General features: G+C 40.3%; 3 protein-coding genes across 11 annotated transcripts in view; 1 reads left to right on the top strand and 2 right to left on the bottom strand.

The window, feature by feature from the left end:
• Positions 1–1656: 1656 nt before the first annotated feature.
• Positions 1657–7052, bottom strand: tnip2 (TNFAIP3 interacting protein 2). The gene is made up of 6 exons (XM_066678503.1): positions 6564–7052; positions 5535–5804; positions 5260–5346; positions 4863–5141; positions 4621–4737; positions 1657–4286 (listed from the first exon to the last, which is right to left on the bottom strand). The coding sequence occupies exons 1-6, from the start codon at positions 6882–6884 to the stop codon at positions 4038–4040; spliced, it is 1323 nt and encodes a 440-aa protein (XP_066534600.1). The 5' UTR covers positions 6885–7052; the 3' UTR covers positions 1657–4037.
• sparcl1 (SPARC-like 1) overlaps positions 6682–20130 on the top strand; it is a 32128-nt gene continuing 18679 nt past the window's right edge. For 3 of the 9 annotated variants that reach the window (XM_066678495.1, XM_066678501.1, XM_066678492.1), the window contains exons 1-10: positions 6682–6931; positions 8959–9078; positions 11365–11449; positions 11873–12040; positions 16689–16820; positions 16928–17156; positions 17535–17917; positions 18000–18155; positions 18573–18667; positions 19784–19848. The gene's annotated coding sequence lies outside the window, so the exon portion shown is untranslated. Of the gene's footprint in view, positions 7025–7146; positions 7287–8958; positions 9079–11364; positions 11450–11872; positions 12041–16688; positions 16821–16927; positions 17157–17534; positions 17918–17999; positions 18156–18572; positions 18668–19783; positions 19849–20130 lie in introns of those variants that run through there. The other 6 variants (XM_066678496.1, XM_066678494.1, XM_066678497.1 and 3 more) reach the window with 6 other exon arrangements.
• On the bottom strand, positions 17497–19838 carry scpp1 (secretory calcium-binding phosphoprotein 1). The gene is made up of 8 exons (XM_066678291.1): positions 19782–19838; positions 19391–19438; positions 19244–19294; positions 19108–19137; positions 18994–19017; positions 18870–18908; positions 18555–18620; positions 17497–17907 (listed from the first exon to the last, which is right to left on the bottom strand). Exons 1-8 carry the CDS (start codon positions 19836–19838, stop codon positions 17497–17499), a joined length of 726 nt encoding a protein of 241 aa, XP_066534388.1.

Raw genomic sequence — 20130 nt, 5'->3', positions numbered from 1 at the left:
GGGAGATACAAAGTTTACGTCACCGGTGTTAACCCCGAGTGAGATTTATGGTACGGGCTTAGCTGTCTTCTCAGAATTACCCCATGTGACTTTTCAAACATGACTTGGTTTTCTGAATTCTAAGGCCTTCACACACAAGTGTCGATGAGTAAACGCATACTGTAACATCTCTCGAACGCTTTGGAGGCTTTCTAGCTTTTCAGACTGCTTTTGAAAATCAGCTTTTTAAAAATAACAACAATATGTAGAACGGGAAATATCGCAACAAAGGTTTAACCTCTTCATTCAATCATTCATTCATTTGTTTAATCACCTAAACCCTGGATAGCACTTTATATGAATACGACATTCATAAAACTGTATAAAGGCACCAAAAAGACATAATACAGCGTACATCACACTTTAAAATGATTTGCATAATAGTTACAACCATAGCACCATAAAAGGAAATGGGCAGGTCTAATAACTGCATTATCCTATGTGTTCATTAACACATTGTAAAGTATATTATATATACAATGGTCTTATAACCGTACAGGTATACACTAGGTTTTCCATATGAACACAGCCCCATGTAGAGCCAGATTTATGGTAAATATCACCGAAGGAAGAAGAAGCGGATGAGTTAACCCTTTACTGTATGTCCTTGCCACAATGAACTCCACTGTGTTTATAAGGGTTTTTTCCTCTGTAGGAAACTGAAAGCTTTATGTGAAATGGGCTATTCGTATCTGATCATGTATCTTCTTGTTGTCACCTGTACTTAAGCGTTCACACATACACAAAAACATACATGTAAACACGTACACATCATACGGCGAGGCCTAGCTTCTGCTACGTTTAACTTCTTAGAATCTGAGAGAACGGTGCCAATCATTAGAGTTTATTATGAGTTTCTATAAAAAGCATAAACTGTAACTGTTGCTTTAAGGCAAGAGCGGGGAACACTGTAACCTCCAGCAACCGCCACATACTTTAAAAACATGTTGAATGACATTGAATTGTCTTCTTAAAGTGAAAGAATGAAAAAAAAACACACCTGTGGATTTTTTTAATTGCTATTTATGTCACAGGAAGAGTTTTGATGCATGGTTGTTTGAAGTCCCACTTCCTCTGTAACTTCTTACCTCCTAAATGTTAAGTTTTTTTTAAATAACAGAAACGTGGTCTCTGACTTTTGCACAGAACTATGTGCCTAAATACTTCCCACCTTGTTTAGGTCCTCATCTGGCCCTCCTTTAAATAACTGTCTCACTCGCGGACAGCTGAGAATCTACTGCCGTTACAGCATGGCCATTCAGCGCTGTTGGGAAGGGGCTTTCCAACACACACACACACACACACACACAGACAGACAGACACAAACACAGACGCAGACACACAGTCATACTCCCCTTCTTTCAGATCCCATGGGACAAATCTATGACAAGAGCCTCATACACTTCTTCACATGACTTTATCCTCATCATCATCATCATCATCATTGTCGTCGCACAACTGTTTCAGTGGCTATTTTTCCCCATGTTTGTCTCACACACACACACACACACACACACACACACACACACACACAGTATTATGTGCCCTTACTTTTACTTAAAAGACCCAGACAGACAAAGCAACATAAAAATAAATTAAACTTCAAATGGAGCGTTTGAAAATGTATTGTAGACAAAAATTAAACTGCATTTTTGATTACAATGATTTGGAAACACAAATTTAAAACAGTGTGCCCACATTCCTATATAATGGGGACCGGAAATGAAGTGGTAAAAAAATAAAAACATGAGCATACAATAGACGTTTCTTCAAAATATTTTACACCATTACACTCTATTTAAATTTTAAAATGCGTTCTTTATAATGAATCATATTTTTAAAGAAAGCATTTACGGCATCAAATAAATAAGTATCTAATACGTTAAGTACAGTACAAAAATAAGGGTTAGCCATTGGAGGATGAGGAGGAGGAGGAGGTGGAGGTGAAGGAACAAACCAAACCTCGAGGGCCACAGCAAAACACAATGGAAAAACAGGCCGTATTTCAAATATTTTATTAAAAAAATAAAACTTCATCACATTTTCTACTGTCAGTTGATATTGCAGCTTGCTGAAGGCAGAGGCAATTTTCTGACACCGTTCAGAAACGCTTCGCACTCTCTCATCTGTCCAGGATGTAGGGAACTTCCTCTCTTACTTAAAACCAGAATGTTCTGTACTCTAGAGGCGATCGAGTGGCAAGTACCTAACAGTCAAAAGAAGCCTTTGTGTCTGAGAGCGATAAATGTTACGAGGCAAATACTACGGCTTGTTTGATGTAAGACAGATCTGTGGTGGGGGAGGGGAGGGGGGGGTGTACACAAAGATTACGTCAAGAGGTTAATAACACTGTAAGCCGTTCTGTGGTGTAGTTCTCTCTTCCAATGGAAACCATGATTTATGTGATTAGCTGGATGAATATAACACATGTAAATAGATAAACACAAACCCTACGACATTCAAAAATAGCACCATGACTAGAACAGAAACCATTCACAAGATTCTTTTACACTCTACATTTATCAAAGCTTATGCATATGACAAAAATAATATTTAAAAAAATATATACGTTCAAATAAAACGAAAGTGCTAAAAGTTCACAAGAATTGGACAAGAATACTTATTGAGGTATATCAGGTGACAGATATTTGAGTGTCTGTTCATTCAAGCATTCCTTTCTGGAATCACATGCTCCTGCACAACACAAAACAGTTGAAATTGGCGATCCAACTATGAGCTCAGGCTCTTATCCATCCAGCAAGTCAGCACTTAACAGTTCACTAGTCATTCCTCCCAGCTCCACTGACCACATCCCAAATAACAAATGGAATATTCGTTAATGCGATGTTGCCGTTTGATCTTGCGAATTCTAACGAACACATTTCAGGAGTGGGGTTTTTAGACGTGAGGTTCGATCACTAGGAGCCGTGCAGACATTTGGCTAAAGAGTCAAGAATGTCTCAACTTGAGTCACAGAACGTTTTTACTAGCTGCGTCAGAAGCCAGTTTCTCTACGTCTCTGGCATCAATCTTAAGAGTCATCTGTCTATATTTTTGACTTAACCCAGTTTCCAACAGATGTGAAGTTATTAAAAGTGCTGAAAAAATCTGGTGGGGATCTGGGCTAGAACAGAAATATAAACTGGCCCAATGAGTACTGAGTTGAGAACCACTGATCTAAACTTTCACGGATTTCGGTGTACCGTAGGCCGAACAAATTCGGGAGAAAATCGATCTGCTTTTCTGTATGTGGCGCTCCAGGTCTATTCTCCACATTGGGTTTACTGGAATGTAACACTGGATATTGGGTGCTAAACTACATCTTAATCTTGTTTGGGTTCAAACCAATGTCAAATCACACTGGGCAATGTTTAAATTACAGTTGTGTCGTTTGGAATTGGTGATCTGAGCTGGTACATTTCAATAGTTAGCATTAAATGTAGACCTGTTTACCAAATCCCACGTACCATGAAGAATTCTTCTGTATATATCTGTATATCTGCTCTTAACTCCACCCTCAGTACATTGGAAAATAACGTAAATATACTGTACTCTTCATTCCCTGTGAAAGCATTTGGATGTCATGAGTGGTAACAGAGCAATTCCTCAAGTTTTTTTCTGTTTGTTTAAACAGCTGTGTCTCAGGGTCTCACACTCTATATTTTTGCTCTATCCCAGGTTCCCTCTTTCATATCGTGATTTCAATATATATATGCAATACCAAAGCACTCAGCAGTATTTTAGTTCGGAATCAAATCCCCAAAAAACAGCTGAATAAAGTCAGGGGATTCATTTTAATCCAGAAGCAAAGGTAATCTTGCTTTTAGAAACCACCGTCCATCAACGAGATGCTGAATTTCAGAGGTCTTCCAACTGTACCATCCATCTGTCACATGCAGACATACCTGAACCTTCAGGAAGCCTTCTCTAGGTGTGATTGTCCCTTCCAAACTCTTCTGTAGTGCATGTCTGTCGTCTGTGTGAAGTAAGTCCAGAGTTCAGAGCTTGGCACATTCATCCCAGTGGTTCAACAGTTCATCGGTCTGTTTGTCATTATACGTGGTTAGACAACGTGGACACTGCACGTCACTGGAACCCTGTATTGCCAACTGAGTGACTGCCCGCTTCGTACTGGATTCTGGAGGACTGTTCCGCTGCAGTGGTTCAGCCTTTTCCGTCTGGCTTCGGGATGGTTTCTTCAGGCTGATTTGGAGCCGCCGTGTTGATGTTTGGGATTCTCTGGCATTCTGGGGTTGAAAGATTTCAAGCAAGTGTTAAAAATGATATCACGGTGGACTAGGTATCTAAACAAAACCTTGTATCTCTGTTTGTGAGAGTTGTGTGGATACCAGTGCTTCTTTACCCTGTGTGGATCTTGCAATCCAGTATTTTTAAATGAACTTCTATATTAATTATTAATGAGGTACTACATCACTCTTAAAAAATAGTTTTGAAGCCAGAGATATACACCCCTTTTCAGTTTCCATTAGAATGGCTTTGTTTCTAAAGTTGAAATCAGTGTTATGGTGCATTCTTTGTACAGTGTTTAAAGTAATTTCAGGAGGATGCTGACTGGCTTGCCTGTGCGTGAATTTGCAGCTGGAGGCGTCCCACTTCATCCTGAAGGTCCGATATCTTTCCCTGAGCTCTTTCTCTGTCCGCTCTCTCAGACTTGAAGTCATCAATGTAGGCCTGATTCTGAAAACGATATAAATATAAATGTTGACAACTCAGTCGTCATGAGATCAAACATCATTAGGAGTTCCCGTTTGACTAAACCAGGTGGGTAGCAAAAGCAGACAAAGTTTACCACCAAAACTGACCTGTTGTTCCAGCATCTGAATGCGTTCTCTGTCCCTCAGAGCACAGTCGTCTCTCTCCCGGCTCAGTCTCTCACACTCCACCATCTTCTGATTCAGCATCTTGTTCAGGCGGCTGATCTCCTGTTGTAGTAAAGCCCCGCTGCCCACCCCTGTGGCCGGAGTCAGCGGAGACCCAGAACCAGACAGGCCGTTGGACTCTTTCAGCTTCTGGCATAAGCCCCTCACATACTCCTCTCGACCTGAATCGTACTTCTGCCACTTTGAGTTGAGGTTCTCCACCTGGAGAGGGAGCAGGAGCAGAGGAACCATGAGAGGAACACCCTTTCCAAATGTTTTTTGTACTAGTTTTTAACTTCATTTACTTAGTGCTCTCCGTGTAGAGTGATGTGGGTCTTACATATGCCACTCTCTCTTTCAGATGCTGGTTCTCTTCCTGCAGTTTGCCGACCTTTGTCCTCAGGTGAGCCACCTCAGAATCGCTCATCTGGTAAAAACAAACAGTGAGGATGCATTTTCAGCAATCATCCTGAAACACGGACATTGGAAGCCAAACTAAACACAAACTACGCATTGAGTTTGCTTCAGTTGGATGTGTCCATGAATGAATGGTTCCCTGTGGAGGAAAGATGTACCCAACTTTTGCACAAGTTTTGTCCTCTGACCCATACACACCTTATTGCTGTCCTGAGCCTTCTCCATCTTCAGCCTCTCCAGCAGGTCCTGGCATACCTGGACCGTGGTGCCGAGCTGAATTCTTAACAGACTGGCCTCCTCAGCCAGGGAGGTACACAGGACGTCCTTAGTGGCCTGGGCCCGTTCTCTCTCAGCAATGACAGAGTGCAGACGCTGGATCTCCTGTTCCTTCTTGTGTTCTGGACGCTGCCGGATAATCTCCAGCTCCTGCTCTTTCTCCCTCAGCTTCTGCTGCAGTAGCTGGATCTCCTGCAGAACAAGGAGGGGCTTTAAACTACATTTCCCATAGTGCCAAGAGGCAAGATGGCCATAATACTACCTCACTGATTAAGCATTGGAAGATTTACTGTATGAATATGGTCTGACCATCTGTGTATCTCATCACAAACCTGTTAAATTGGATTTAGTTCAGAAAAGTAGAGGGAATCCTGATAAAACATCATTGGATTTACGCTTTTATGGCTCTTCAGTGTGTCAGGACTGCTAACACGGACTGGGAAGTGTGTATCAAACATTTCTGGCCAATATATATATCAATAAAACATATTATTTGTGAGAAATCAAGTCAATTCAGAGCAGTGCTTGATCTCACTGTATTTGTTGAATTATAGAACGCTTACACGAAGCTATGAGATTTCTATGAAGGTGTTGATCCATATCCTTTACTTGATTTCATCCTAAATCACACTGCATTTACATGACACTTGTCAAAATTAGTGGCTCAATACACATAATTATGTTAATATTTTGGACCCGTGTGGAACCAATGTGTTCCAACTCTTGACACATTTGTTTGTGTGTGTGTGTGTGTGTGTGTATGCCTGAATATATAAATATATATTAAACTAGGTTCATTACACTCACATTAACACTTTGAAAAAAGTAAAAACAAAGCAAATTTAATCAAAAAGCCAAAGCAATGTTTGATAAATATATTTATAGTTAAACTTCAGCCTGTATTTAAATGTCCAGTGACTACAGCTATGTTCCAAATGCAAAGATACTCACTCTTTTGCTAGACTCCAGTTTATGTGCTGAGTCCAGTTCGCTGTCTTTGAGCTTTTGCTTTAATTTGCAAATTTCTTTACACAAACTGTCCACTAGGGATTTGGAGGGTCCTACGACGCAGGGCTCTTCGCCCTCAGTGACGCAGGTTCTCTCGTATTTGGCCAGTCTCACCTTCAGTTCGGTTATAATCCCGTCTTTGACGAATAACTGCTGACCCAAGTTGGCTATCTCCTGTTGGGTTTCGTGGTAGAACGTGTTGAGGGTCGAGCAGCTCCTCAGTTTGTTGACGCTGTCCTCCTCCTTCTGCTTAATGTGATCCATGTCGTTGATGTGGTGTTCGTGGCTCTCTATTTCGTCGTGTTTTTCAGGTAAAAAGCCCAGTAAACTCGTCTAAACCTCTCCCACTAATGTGAGAGAGCTGAAGCCCTATGCCTTCTCACACATGTCTTGTAAGACAGAAGGTCAGTTTTCAATTTCGAAATTATGTTCTCACCGCTTGGGGATTTCCTGAGGGACTTCCCCTTCCCCATCGCCTAACTCTCTTTTTCCTTCTTCTTTTCTTTTACACTTTAACGCCGGAGAACACTTTTGAGATTCCTTCAAACTCGACGACGCTACATTTTGACCGTTTTTTCGTCTTATTCGCCAACTCTCCTGACTCTGACAGGAAATACACTGTGGTGCCAAAGTGCAGCAGCTTTTAAAGTGAAATATAAAGCAGAGGTGGGCAATAGGACGATGTTTTATCGTTATTGTGGTACATTTCCTGTAAATGTTTATAAAATGGACACTTATTTCTGTAAGTATTTTATTACACAGTAAATTCACGAGTGTTAAATCAACACTATTAGAGCTAACACTGAGAGAGTTAAATTATTACACTAACAGTGTTCATTAAAAACAAATATTCCACATTATTGTAGTTACTGACAGATATAAGTATGAATTAAAATGAAAATAGCAGCTTAATTTGCTTTAAAACTGACAATTTTATTAAATTGACGGAAAAACCCGAGCTCTCTACGGAAATTCTCGAACGCGACCGTGACGTCACTGGTGGACAACAGCCGAACAACGCCGCGGTAAAACACCGTTATGACTGACTGTTATGACAGTATCTAGCTAAATAACCAACATTATTCATGACAATAGCCTAGCAATAAGCTAAACTCAAATGTAGAGGTACCGTTATTCTTGTAAATGTGATCGAAGTCGAACTCGAATTCATCCGACACTATAAACCTCCGTAATGCAGCTACGTAGCCGAGTATAATCTGAGACACCGAGTTTAGCGAGTCAAGCTAACGTTAACTAACACCAACTAAAACAGGCGAAGTGAGTGTCCTTACCCTGTTTACCTCCATGTTACAGAGGCTCTTGAACACCTTTCGTTGGTGTCCTTACATGCCCATATTGTTGGAAAAGCGCCAGTGAAATGAGCTACAGATAACGGAGTGAGCGGATGGTCCTTTCCAAAGTGCCCGTTTAAAGTGGACGAATTTAGTCCATTTTCTGGATATTTTGGGATCTTTGGGCCATTTGTTCACAGATGTCCCACTGTACATTGAATGATTGCAGCCACAAACAACACACCTTTTCCTCATTTTGCATTAAATTAAGTGCAGCTTCTAGAGTTGTTGTCCACCATCTACGTCACAGGCAAGACGCCTATTAGAGTTTCCCAACACCGCTGGGGGGGGGGGGGGGGGACCAACGGTCTTTTAAACCTTATTCCTTCAATTAGTAAGAAAGAGCATATATTTTATTTTATTTTATTTTTTTTGCCCCTGGAGCGCCCCCTAATGTAAATTATATTTATAACACTGAAGTGAAATCAATGGGTGGGGGGTTTTCTATCCTCTTCCAAAAGTTACATAGTGCAGTTTCTGCACGTTTCTGAGTCCAGAGTAGCAGTGACGGGGTCCAATCTCATTATAATTAGTTAATAGTTAATAGTTGTGAAGGTGAAATTTGAAGGTAAAAATACTGCATTGTGTTGCTTTATTAATGTGTGGTCCCACCTTGCGCCCGGTGGTTCTGGGTCGGTTCGTGACCCACCACAACCCTGAACCAGATAAGAGGTTTCAGATGATGAATGAATAAACGAATGAAGAGTATCAAAAGAACATAGCGATAAATTCTAGTTCTCAATAGAGGCTGGTTTTATTTTATTAGTGTACTGTGTGTGTGTGTGTGTGTGTGTATGTGTGTATGTGTGTGTGTGTGTGTGTGTGTGTGTGAGAGAAAATACCACGATTCATTCTGTGCTTTCTTATGATGTCTTTCAGAAAATCGATACGATCTTTTTTTTGCCATAGAACACGTTTCTAATGAGAAAAAGAACAACAAATGAACTTCCATTGATGCATTGATGCTGTTTGCTGTGTTTTCACAGATACGTCAGCTTCCCTTCAGACGTTTCTTTCAACCATTGATTGACTTGCTTTGATGGAGGAGAAGAGTGTTTCGGCTTTTACGCAGAAACTTCCCCTCCCCTGACTAGGTGTGGAGACTGGTGGGTGACATGACATTAGCCAGATGAAAATGAGGGGCAGTTTGTAGATGAAGTAACCTGGAGCTCAAGCCTCATGTGGAGAACACCACATCTAACGTGACATCTTATCATACTGTCTTCAGTGTATCCTTTAGACAGCGTAAATATAATCCAGTGACAGAACACAGACTGTCAGGCAGCGAATCACTGGAGAAACACAACAGATGTAAAGCCTTATATTAATATGTCAAATGTCTGCTATATTTCCATATCATTGACAATATAACGAAGCTCACTGACCCAGATTTCTCCCTTGATCTCAAACCTTTAAGTTTAAAGCCAAATAAATTATAATTTTAACACAGCACTGAAGTAACCAATAAAAATACAATATTTAAATGTATTTTTAATACAGTGCAGTACACGACGCTCAAGCCCTTGTTGAAAACGTTTCCCTAAGCCTCGATAGATCAGAACCATCAAACCACCCACGGCACTAAAACCACTTCAACTGGTTTTCCCAGAGATCCATGAAGAAGCAGAAAAAACTGCCTCGGCCTGTGGTTTTGGGGACATTTTGTTTACACCACTTTTATTGTGTTCTCGAGGACAGCTGAAAGTGCTCAGAGGAACGTTGCTCAAAAACAATGGCTGTAAAACGAATATGATACTCCTACAAACATTTATACGTACATTACTTATAAATACACCACACCAGAAAACACCAGTGCGTACTTGACTGTAGATAATGAAATGCACTGTAAAAACACTGGGTATTAATTTGACCTTTGACAGTGCAGTAGAGCGCACTGTACTATGTGTGTTTACATTGCCTGAGCACACTGTAGTGTAGCGTGTATTAAACTAAAGTAATGCAGTATTTATACTATGGGATATGTACATTACCCCACATCACTCCAGACAAAACTCGTATATTCACGTTCATATTTTGCCAGGTTATAAATGATCGGTATATTTCGCTTAAACAATGAATCAGACGACATTAACACCTACTTTACCCCTGTTTATCAAGTGACGTAGACCTATATTTACACTTATTCCAGTGAGTGGCCCTGGCCTCTAAAACACGTCGTCTTTGTTGATGAGCTGACACTACAGCTATGCCATGACGTAGATTTTAGCCTGATATTAGAATGTGTTTTGACACTTTCTAGGGTGAACCGGCAGAAACCGCGTAGTCAGTGTAGGTCACTGAGACATAATGCTGATAATATGATACAGCTCGCCACGTCATCAGCTTTATACCTCTTTGAGCTTCAGAGTCAGATGTTATGACTTGCTGTGTCAGTTTAGCTCCAAAGGGTGTCATCACACAATGTCTTATACACACACTACCCTGACCTGACAGGGCTACAGCAGCCTTCATAGCCTACCGTCCCTGTTAGAGTAAGCCATTATATAGCAGTTTAGGCATAAGCCAGTTGTCATGTTGGGCTTATGTACGTGTTATTTTGATTTCGTGAGCAACTGCTGAAGCTTTGCTGAATGTGCATGCACATGTTGGGAGGCAGTTTTTATAGGTGGTATTATAAGGGCATTATAAATATATATCCCTCTTCATCTGTTTATTATTCATTCGTTGTTAGGCATTAACCATATTTTGCTGTCATTTCTTAAGCCGTTAAAATCAGAGCTTCGGGATGTAGTTTCCCAGCATAAATATTAAATCTACCTTAAGCATAAACAGAGGCTTGATATATTTCGCTGTTCTATACACTGTATTTATCATCCACTTCATCCACGGCTCTAGACTTCAACTCTTAAGTGTCTGTATGTGGGCCAGCGTCCCCGTATCCACGTGGTTTACCTTACGTTATTTAAATTCACATTAAATTCAGCGATTAAGTAGTACATAAACCATACGTATAATCAAACAGTATGCCCAGGGTTCTATGTTACCATGTCTATTAGTCCATATCTGCCTGGAAATGGAATCTAAATCCACGGCTCCAGCTCACAATCTTGGAGGTCCCCTGCTCTGCAACTTCAAATTTTCCCAGCTCCACACATCAGTTAATTACGGAGGACTTGCAAGAGAGGAGAAAAAGCACAAGACCGAGCAGCGCTGGGGGCTCCTGGGGCTCTGAGCTGAGAACCACGGGTTTACATAATAGGCACATAATGCCTTTCATTATCTCCAATCACACAATGTCTAGACTGTAAATGACGATAGCTCTTACTCCAGTATCCGAAGATTGCCCCATAAAACATATACTGTAATTAGCAAACTTACAATGTCTGTGCCACAATTCTTTATATTAACAAAACCTTTTATCTTCCTGCCAGACCCAGCAGTAGATGAAGCTGCAGAAAGTCCCGGCTGACGCTGCCTCTGTTTGGAGGTGTTTATGAGCTTTGCCTCCATCTTGTGGTGCGTTGCAGAGGCTTGTGTTGAAGAGGAAAATATTTGTTTTCTCGACTGAGCTGCTTTTCATCTTTTATATTGGAAATTATAGATGTTTTAAAACAAAAAGTGTCACTTTGATCTCACAGTTTTGAACTTCACGGCTGGCGGAGAGATTTTTCCGAGACTGATCTACACTTAAACGAGGGTTTTTTTTGTTTTAAATCTTAGGAAAATAAAAAGAGAAATGATCATTGGCTGTTTTATTATACTGGAAAACGATGCATTGATGTGTTTACATCAGTTCAAGCCTGTAAATACTGAAACGGGACGAAAGAATTGAAGATAAAAAGCAGACTCTGAGTGATTTCGAGATTAGAATTGATGTAAAAAGTTGCGTTTGGTTCTTCACACTATCTACACATATTCTGCTCTGTACTTGTTTTACAGACTCACTCGGATGGGCTCAAAGTTGGATGCTTGAATTAAATACTTGGAAATGTTCTTGATCCATTGCAAATACCTGGATAAACTGTTTGATGACATGCCAGAGAGAGAGAGACGACTGAAAGTCCCACAGTTCATCATCATCATGAGATCACTGGGATGGCGGAGGAGGTGGGGAAGACCCATAACAACATTTGAGTTGATTTATTTTTACTGCACACTTAAAATTAAGGCTCCAAACTGGAACATTAACGTTTAAATTAAAGCATCCCGTTATGTGAGATTTAATATATATATATTAAAAAAAAACCTTTAAAAGTTTAGGGTGACCAGATCTGAGAGTGGTGAAAAAGAGGACACGTCTCCGGGGGGTGGACGACTACTGACTCAGAGAAGGTTATTGACCAATAACGGTAGCTCTACAGTCAGACCGTCCAATCAGAAGATTTTAGGGTACTTCACCACGCCCCCTTCTCACTCAAGCGAACCAATCGGAGTAGGGGAGGGCGGGACTAGTTTGTGAAGTTCTGTGTAAGCTCTAGAAAAACAACATCCCGGACGTTTGTGAAATTCCACACGGACGTTTTTTGAAGTCTAAAAAAGAGGACGTCTGGTCACCCTATGTTTACAGAACTACACATAACATAAAGGTCCTATAACTGTTTACTGATAACTTTTTGCTACCATCCGTACATTCTGATGGGCGTCAAGCAGGGATGGTAGCAAACAGTTATAGGACCTTTATGTTATGTGTAGTTCTGTAAACTTTTAAATGGTTCTTTAAAATATTACATCTCACATAACGGGATGCTTTCATTAAAATGTTAAAGTTCCGTTTTGGAGCCTTATTTTTAAGTGTGTAGTAAAAATAAATCAACTCAAATGTTTTGTATTGTGCTTATTGTACCTACATTTTTATGAATATACTTCATTTCTTGTTGGTAGTTTGAGTTTTAAAGTAAAAAAAAAAACATTTACATCTACATTTATGCATTTGGCAGACACTTTTATCCAAAGCGACTTACAAAAGAGGATCTAACATTCAAACTACAGCACGATTTATATAAAATACCTTACATTAAGTGTAATATGCAGGAAGTAATAAGTGCATTAAAGAAAGACTTTCAGCGCAAGAGATACTCTCGGAAGAGCTGGGATTTCAAGGATTTCTTGAATGCGGAGAGGGTTCCTGTTGCTCTGATGGTGCTTGGAAGCTCGTTCCACCAGCGTGGTACCAGAGATGAGAACAGCCTCGACTGACCTGTACGGGGGGTTGGTCGTGTTAGTTGGCGCTCCTTTGAGGAACGGAGAGGGCGGGTGCTAACGTATGGTTTTAAGAGTCAAAAACTAAAAAAAGTAAATCAAAACTTCCAAACTCACAGAGCATGTTCTATCAGGTTCATGGAATTTCACAGAGAGTGTCGTCCCAGGAACACTGCTTCACTTCTACTTGGTATTGATTTGAGGAACCTGTGACGTAACTAGGTGCTGGTGCAAAATAGGGAGTCAATACAAAAATTTAATGAGGCCCCAATGTGTTATTTGATTTTCCAGTCATTAAAACTGTGCTGTGGAGCAGGGGAAGCAGTTTTCTCTGGAGCGATGGGATAAGTTGGAGTGGGGTGTGGGATCTAGAAGTAATCCATATCAGCACCTTAACTTAGTCATACTTATGTTTCTGAATGCAGTGAAATCCATACTGCAATTCAATGTTAATTTGTCGTGGAGGACGTGACCGCAGCAAACAAGGGCAGTGTCTCTGATGACACCCTCTATTTCAGAAGATGCACTGAATGGGAAGTTGTAATGTTTGATCACATAATATATGTCTCAGGTGTGTATCTCAGGTATCATGATTTCTTGATATATACATATACATATACAGGGTGGGTCATTTATATAGATACACCTTAATAAAATGGGAATGGTTGGTGATATTAACTTTCTGTTTGTGGCACATTAGTATATGGGAGGGGGGAACTTTTCAAGATGGGTGGTGACCATGGTGGCCATTTTGAAGTCGGCCATTTTGGATCCAACTTTTGTTTTTTCAATGGGAAGAGGGTCATGTGACACATCAAACTTATTGGGAATTTCACAAGAAAAACAATGGTGTGCTTGGTTTTAACGTCACTTTATTATTTCATGAGTTATTTACAAGTTTCTGACCACTTATAAAATGTGTTCAAAGTGCTGCCCGTTGTGTTGGATTGTCAATGCAACCCTCTTCTCCCACTCTTCACACACTGATAGCAACGCCGCAGGAGAAATGCTAGCACAGGCTTCCAGTATCCGTAGTTTCAGGTGCTTCACGTCTCGTATCTTCACAGCATAGACAATTGCCTTCAGATGACTCCAGAGATAAAAGTCTAAGGGGGTCAGACCGGGAGACCTTCATTCAACTGGCCCACAGCGACCAATCCACTTTCCAGGAAACTGTTCATCTAGGAATGCTCGGACCTGACACCCATAATGTGGTGGTTCACCATCTTACTGGAAAAACTCAGGGAACGTACCAGCTTCAGTGAATAAAGAGGAAAACACATCATCATGTAGCAATTTCCCATATCCAGTGGCCTTGAGTTTTCCATTGATGAAGAATGGCCCCATTATATTTGTACCCCATACACCACACCATACCATTAAGATGTGCAGCATCTGAAACTACGGATACTGGAAGCCTGTGCTAGCATTTCTCCTGCGGTGTTGCTATCAGTGTGTGAAGAGTGGGAGAAGAGGGTTGCATTGACAATCCAACACAATGGGCAGCACTTTGAACACATTTTATAAGTGGTCAGAAACTTGTAAATAACTCATGAAAGAATAAAGTTACGTTAAAACCAAGCGCACCATTGTTTTTCTTGTGAAATTCCCAATGTGTTTGATGTGTCACATGACCCTCTTCCCATTGAAAAAACAAAAGTTGGATCCAAAATGGCCAACTTCAAAATGGCTGCCATGGTCACCACCCACCTTGAAAAGTTTCCCCCCTCCCATATACTAATGTGCCACAAACAGGAAGTTAATATCACCAACCATTCCCATTTTATTAAGGTGTATCCATATAAATGGCCCACCCTGTACATATATATATAAATGAATAACACAATTTTGAACTCTTTTACCATCTTTACTGAGCCGTAGGCCACAGACAAGTGAAGACATTTTAACTTAAGTGCTAATGATTGTTTTATAGCAAGGTCTGGTCTGAGGTGCAATAAGGGATTAAAGGGTTTAAAGGATTATCGTCAAAGAACTGATCATTTTCGGATCATAAATATGCTTAAGTCTGCAGCTCCTCTGCTCCTCCTGAAGAGAGATGAGTGTCAACCACATCCTCCCGTCAGCACAGAGGAAAACACAGGGAACAGAAACGAAGAACATATAAACAGTCCTTGGTAGCATGAGCAAAAATGACCCAAACACACACACACACACACACACACACACACACACACACACACACACACACACAGAGCTTGGCTGTTTGTAGCAATGTTTATTTCATGACATCAGAATCATTGACTGCACGAAGGCAGAGTAATCTTACTTTTACATAAACAGTGATATACAGTAAATAATAAATACTGTGCAATTTCAACAACAGTTAACAACTGTAACTGAGGTATGGCAGCCGTGTTTCAGTTTCACTTAAAATACAATAAATAAGGAACTGTAGTTTATTACAGTTACAGAGAATAAATTGCTCTGAAGTCTTAGTCATAACTACATTCAAATGTTTGAAGAAGGGAAATGAGTAACGCATACTGTATAAACATAAAATAACATGAGACGATAGATTAAGGAACTGGTGATTAAACTATAATCTTATCTCAGAACATCATAGGCCTCTAGTGTTAATATGAATCATTCCAAAGTAATGGAAAACAATGAGAATAGGTGTTTTTGAAGAAAATCAGCCTCTGCACAGGGACATGATAGTTTACTAAGGCAAAACAGTGTAAATCTAAGCTCTAAATGACCTTAAACTCCAATTGGGCACCATACATAAGTTAATACTACTGTGTGTGTGTGTGTATATATGCAAGGACTATATGGAATAACTATATTCCAGTGCAATGTAATGTGGTACAGGGGTGTGAACAGGCCATAGATCACCTGCTTCACGTTGTCTGTGATACATATATGTACTAAAGCTGTGTCTATAATAAAGTTTGATCGATTGCCACCTATTGACAGAAGAGCTTAAAACACCAGAGGTTTAAACATTCTTAAATGATTTGCCCTGCGAATAGAGGGTGTTTAGTATTGACACACTCAGCCTTGTTAATAAAGAGCACCTCACTGATTCTCCACGCTGTGTTCGGAAGTCACCTGCTGCTAAGTCTATTTAACACATTATTAATAGGTTTTTATAAGCTTAAAAAATATTTCAGAATAATCTCATTCATGAAGGATACAGTCATTGCCACTAGCCATTTACTTGCCACTCTTTCAAAGGGAGCTCCACAGTTTTCTTCTGAATAAATGAATGGCCGAGATGTAGATGATTTCAGAGCTGTTTGATGTACAACGCTTCGTTTCGGGGAATTATTTCTTGTTCACTGTGGAGGTGATTGGAACCAGACGTCTGAAGTTGTTCATGCCGTTAAAGACTGAATATGTGATACTTTATCTTTCTACTACACCGTGCATACCAGTAAACACACACACACACACACACACACACACCTGCCGCAGTGCCCCGAGAGCATTTTGGGGTTAGGCCTCTCTCAAGGGCGTCCCTGCCATGAAAGTGGAGGGAGGAGAAAGCACTCTTTCTTCATAATCTCCACCTGTTTCTTTTTTTTTTTTCCAGGGAATGGACCTGGAGACTTTCCAGTCTCAATCCCACTACAGTAGCCTTTATGCTATTGCTAAAGATGGTTATAATATGTGGCCTGCTGTTTGACATGTTATTTTAAAAGCCATTAATGGTGGAGAGGTACAGGTGAGAAGTAGATAGTCAAAATACAGTAGTCCCTAAAGAAAACTATATATTTTTATTCCAGATTTACATGTTATTCACCATTAATGTGGGTTCGATTCCTGCTCCAGGTGACTGTCTGTGAGGAGTATGGTGTGTTCTCCCTGTGTCTGCGTGGGCTTTCTCCGGGTGACTGTCTGTGAGGAGTGTGGTGTGTTCTCTCTGTGTCTGAGTGGGTTTCCTCCGGGTGACTGTCTGTGAGGAGTGTGGTGTGTTCTCTCTGTGTCTGCGTGGGTTTCCTCCGGGTGCTCCGGTTTCCTCCCACACTCCAAAAACACACCTTGCGCCCAATGATTCCAGGTAGGCTCTGGACCCACCTCGACCTTGAATTGGAAAAAGCGGTTACAGATAATGAATGAATGAATGTATTTGTGTGACTCCTGGTTCCCATCAACCCAACCGCATACAGGAAATCTGCATCTCTATGCTTCACTAACACGAACAATTTCACGTTGATGTTGTTTAAATGTCAGTGATTGAACACTGTTGGATTATGTTGAGAAATCTGTGAAACTCCTGTTTTAATACTCCTCCTTATCCATTTAATTTTGTTAAATGATCTCTCCAGGGATTTCCAAATTGCATATTTCAGGGCAAGTCAGTGTTGTTAATACTGTATTATTATTTTTTTAAAATGTGGTCATCTTCTAAAAACCACCTCATGGTCATTGTTGTCAGGAGTTTGGAAGCCGTTGAATGGGTCGCTGGCGCCGTTGTCTCCGATGTCGTGGAAGTTGTATTCTTCACTGCTGTCGCACTGGTCGCTGTCGGCTCCGGGAGGACACTCTTTAGAGTGGCTCTCTGTGCTTTCTGTGCTCTCTGCGCTCTGGCTGGACGCTCGGCTCTCGTTGCTGCTGCTGCTGCTGTTGCTGCTCTGGCTGTCACTGGCCTCGCTGCTGTCCACCAGCGGCTGACTCTCCTGGCTTTCCTTTGACTCCTCACTGCTGCTGGTGGTGTTGTTTTTATCCTGGGACTCAGTGGACTCACTGCTCGTAGTGTCTTGACTGTTCTCCGCACTGACAACTTTGACCGGGATGATACGTATCCAGGCCTGTGGGAAGGTAAAGTGTGTTTAAGTTAAGTTAAAATCACTCTAAACATTTAAGAAACACTGGATGCAAAGTTTTGTATTTTGACTCATAGGCTCCCCCTACAGTTGCAGAGTGTAATTCCTGGGGAGGAGGAGGGATGTTGGTGTAGTTTCCTACTCTCCTCCAAAAATGACCTAGTCCAGCTTCTGCAGAGTCTCTGTTCTCATTATAATGGGTCAGGAATATCATTTGAAGCTGTCATTTTAAGGTAAAACTTCTGCCTAGTGTTTCTTTAACATTGTGACTGCTATTTCTAAATCTTAAATCTCTATGACACACTATGACACACACTTATCTGTAACCATGGACACAGTCTCCATGATGTGCTCCACATTTATAAATGAATTAAAGTGTATTTCATGCGTCCATCACACATTCACTATGTCATTTGCACACATTCCTATGGACAAGGTCAGTTCAAACAACAACAAGCGTTTCTGAACTGTGGGATGAATAGCTACACAAACAAAACACAGTTTTTATTACGTCTTTCAAGCTGCATTGGTTCAATCTTTTCCATGTTATTTTTCTACGTAAACAACATGTGTGTTGTATAGTGTCAGAAAATATACCAGACATTTTGGGAATGCGTTTATGGAAAATGTACCTTGCGCATGTTCTCCAGGCTGCCTTGGCTGTTGTCTGTGGTTATTCCAGCCTCACCTGTGCCAAACTGGGTCAACAATAAGATCTCATGAGAACTTTCATTGACTTCATGCAGTAAGTTATTTTTTACCACTTTTCTTATTTGATTTTTTGTAGTTTATGAATGAACTGGAGTGGCTTTAAAATAGGTTTTGCACAAAACTCCAACACAAACATGCCACTAGGTGTCAGTACAGCAGTTTTAAAATGGTTTGATAACATCAACGTAACCATATTCCTCAACATTTACAAACCAAAGTGGTTAAAGATGACTCACCCGAACTTCTAGAGACTGGCTGCTGCTTTTGTCTGAATTCTGTCGAAGAAATAAATGACAGAAAACGTTAAGAGTTGCCCAGTCACTTCCATTTCACTCAATTTGAACAAGTGCTTCATCTCACCTCATCTGACTCTGATTCTGACGTCTGTGAAAGAAATATCAGAGTTAATCGGATGGTAAATGAATCCAAACTCAATTTCTGTGTGCCTTTGTGGAGTTACGTCATTGTACTTACATTGTTCTCAGACGTATTTTCCTGTGAGCTCTGAAAAAGACAGGGTGACCCGATTATATCGTAGTTTATTGTAGTTTATTAACAGTTTACGCGTACGTAACATAAACAGAGCCGATCTGTCGGATATTGAACTTACATCATGTTCTGATGTGTTGCTTTGTTCAGACGATTCAGACGCTGATGAGGTCTGTGACAGAGACAATAAAAAAGCACGTTAATAATCTGTGATTATAAGCTTCGTATGAAATATTATGCATTTTAGACGTGATCTGTGATTACTAACAGAGTTAGAGGCGTTCTCCATCATATCCACAGCAACCTTGTGTAAAATCTGCTCAAAACAACAAACAAAGCATACATTTGAGCTCATATTTAAGAGAAAATAATACGTACGCGAAGTTCTCCACTTTTTTTCTACAAAATCGATTCCGTTGGGAACCAAGAGTGATTTTTTTTTTGGAGAATCATTTTCTCAATTAACAAATAAACACACAAACGAACCAACAATCATTAATCAAACCGGACCCAGTGACAGAACCAAATGATAAACTTCTATAAACACACTTCTATAGCTTTAAAAAACTGCAGTTTGTATTATTTTATAAATAAGTAGTTACTGATTACGAAGCACATGGTTTGAAAGTCTTAATAATTTAAATATTTATGTGACTTACAGGGTTAGCACTGGCGGCTCCCAGCAGGAAGAGTATTACAACAACTGCAAACTTCATCCTGTTACATGTAGGAACCACACACACACACACACACACACACACACACACACACACACACATATCACTGACAATTCTGTATAAAGTGAGAAATAATGATGCATCAAATTGATTCCTGAATAAACTTCATTCCTGTGTTTGTATTGAACACATCCTCTAGAGGGACACATTTCTAAATGTTACACATCCTGGTAAAAGCAAAACAAAGAAAATAAATGATACGATTACTTTTCAACCCACGACATCTGTTTCCAATGTTATCAATTGGGCATTAAACCAAAACTGCACGTTA

Source organism: Hoplias malabaricus, chromosome 8 (genome assembly GCF_029633855.1).
Source record: "Hoplias malabaricus isolate fHopMal1 chromosome 8, fHopMal1.hap1, whole genome shotgun sequence".
Classification (NCBI taxonomy): Eukaryota; Metazoa; Chordata; class Actinopteri; order Characiformes; family Erythrinidae; genus Hoplias; species Hoplias malabaricus.
The sequence above is the reverse complement of the archived record's forward strand: the minus strand, read 5'-3'. Positions and strand labels throughout refer to the sequence as shown.

Excerpts from the sequence above, each read along its gene's own strand:
- scpp1 (XM_066678291.1), bottom strand. The coding sequence starts at position 19,838 with ATGAAGTTTGCAGTTGTTGTAATACTCTTCCTGCTGGGAGCCGCCAGT. Across the intron at positions 19,018-19,107 it reads AAAATACGTCTGAGAACAAT|ACGTCAGAATCAGAGTCAGA; the intron begins GTAAGTACAATG and ends TTTCTTTCACAG. Across the intron at positions 18,909-18,993 it reads CAGAATCAGAGTCAGATGAG|AATTCAGACAAAAGCAGCAG; the intron begins GTGAGATGAAGC and ends TTTCTTCGACAG.
- tnip2 (XM_066678503.1), bottom strand. The coding sequence starts at position 6,884 with ATGGATCACATTAAGCAGAAGGAGGAGGACAGCGTCAACAAACTGAGG. Across the intron at positions 5,805-6,563 it reads AACTGGAGTCTAGCAAAAGA|GAGATCCAGCTACTGCAGCA; the intron begins GTGAGTATCTTT and ends CTTGTTCTGCAG. Across the intron at positions 4,287-4,620 it reads AGCTGCAAATTCACGCACAG|AATGCCAGAGAATCCCAAAC; the intron begins GCAAGCCAGTCA and ends TTTCAACCCCAG.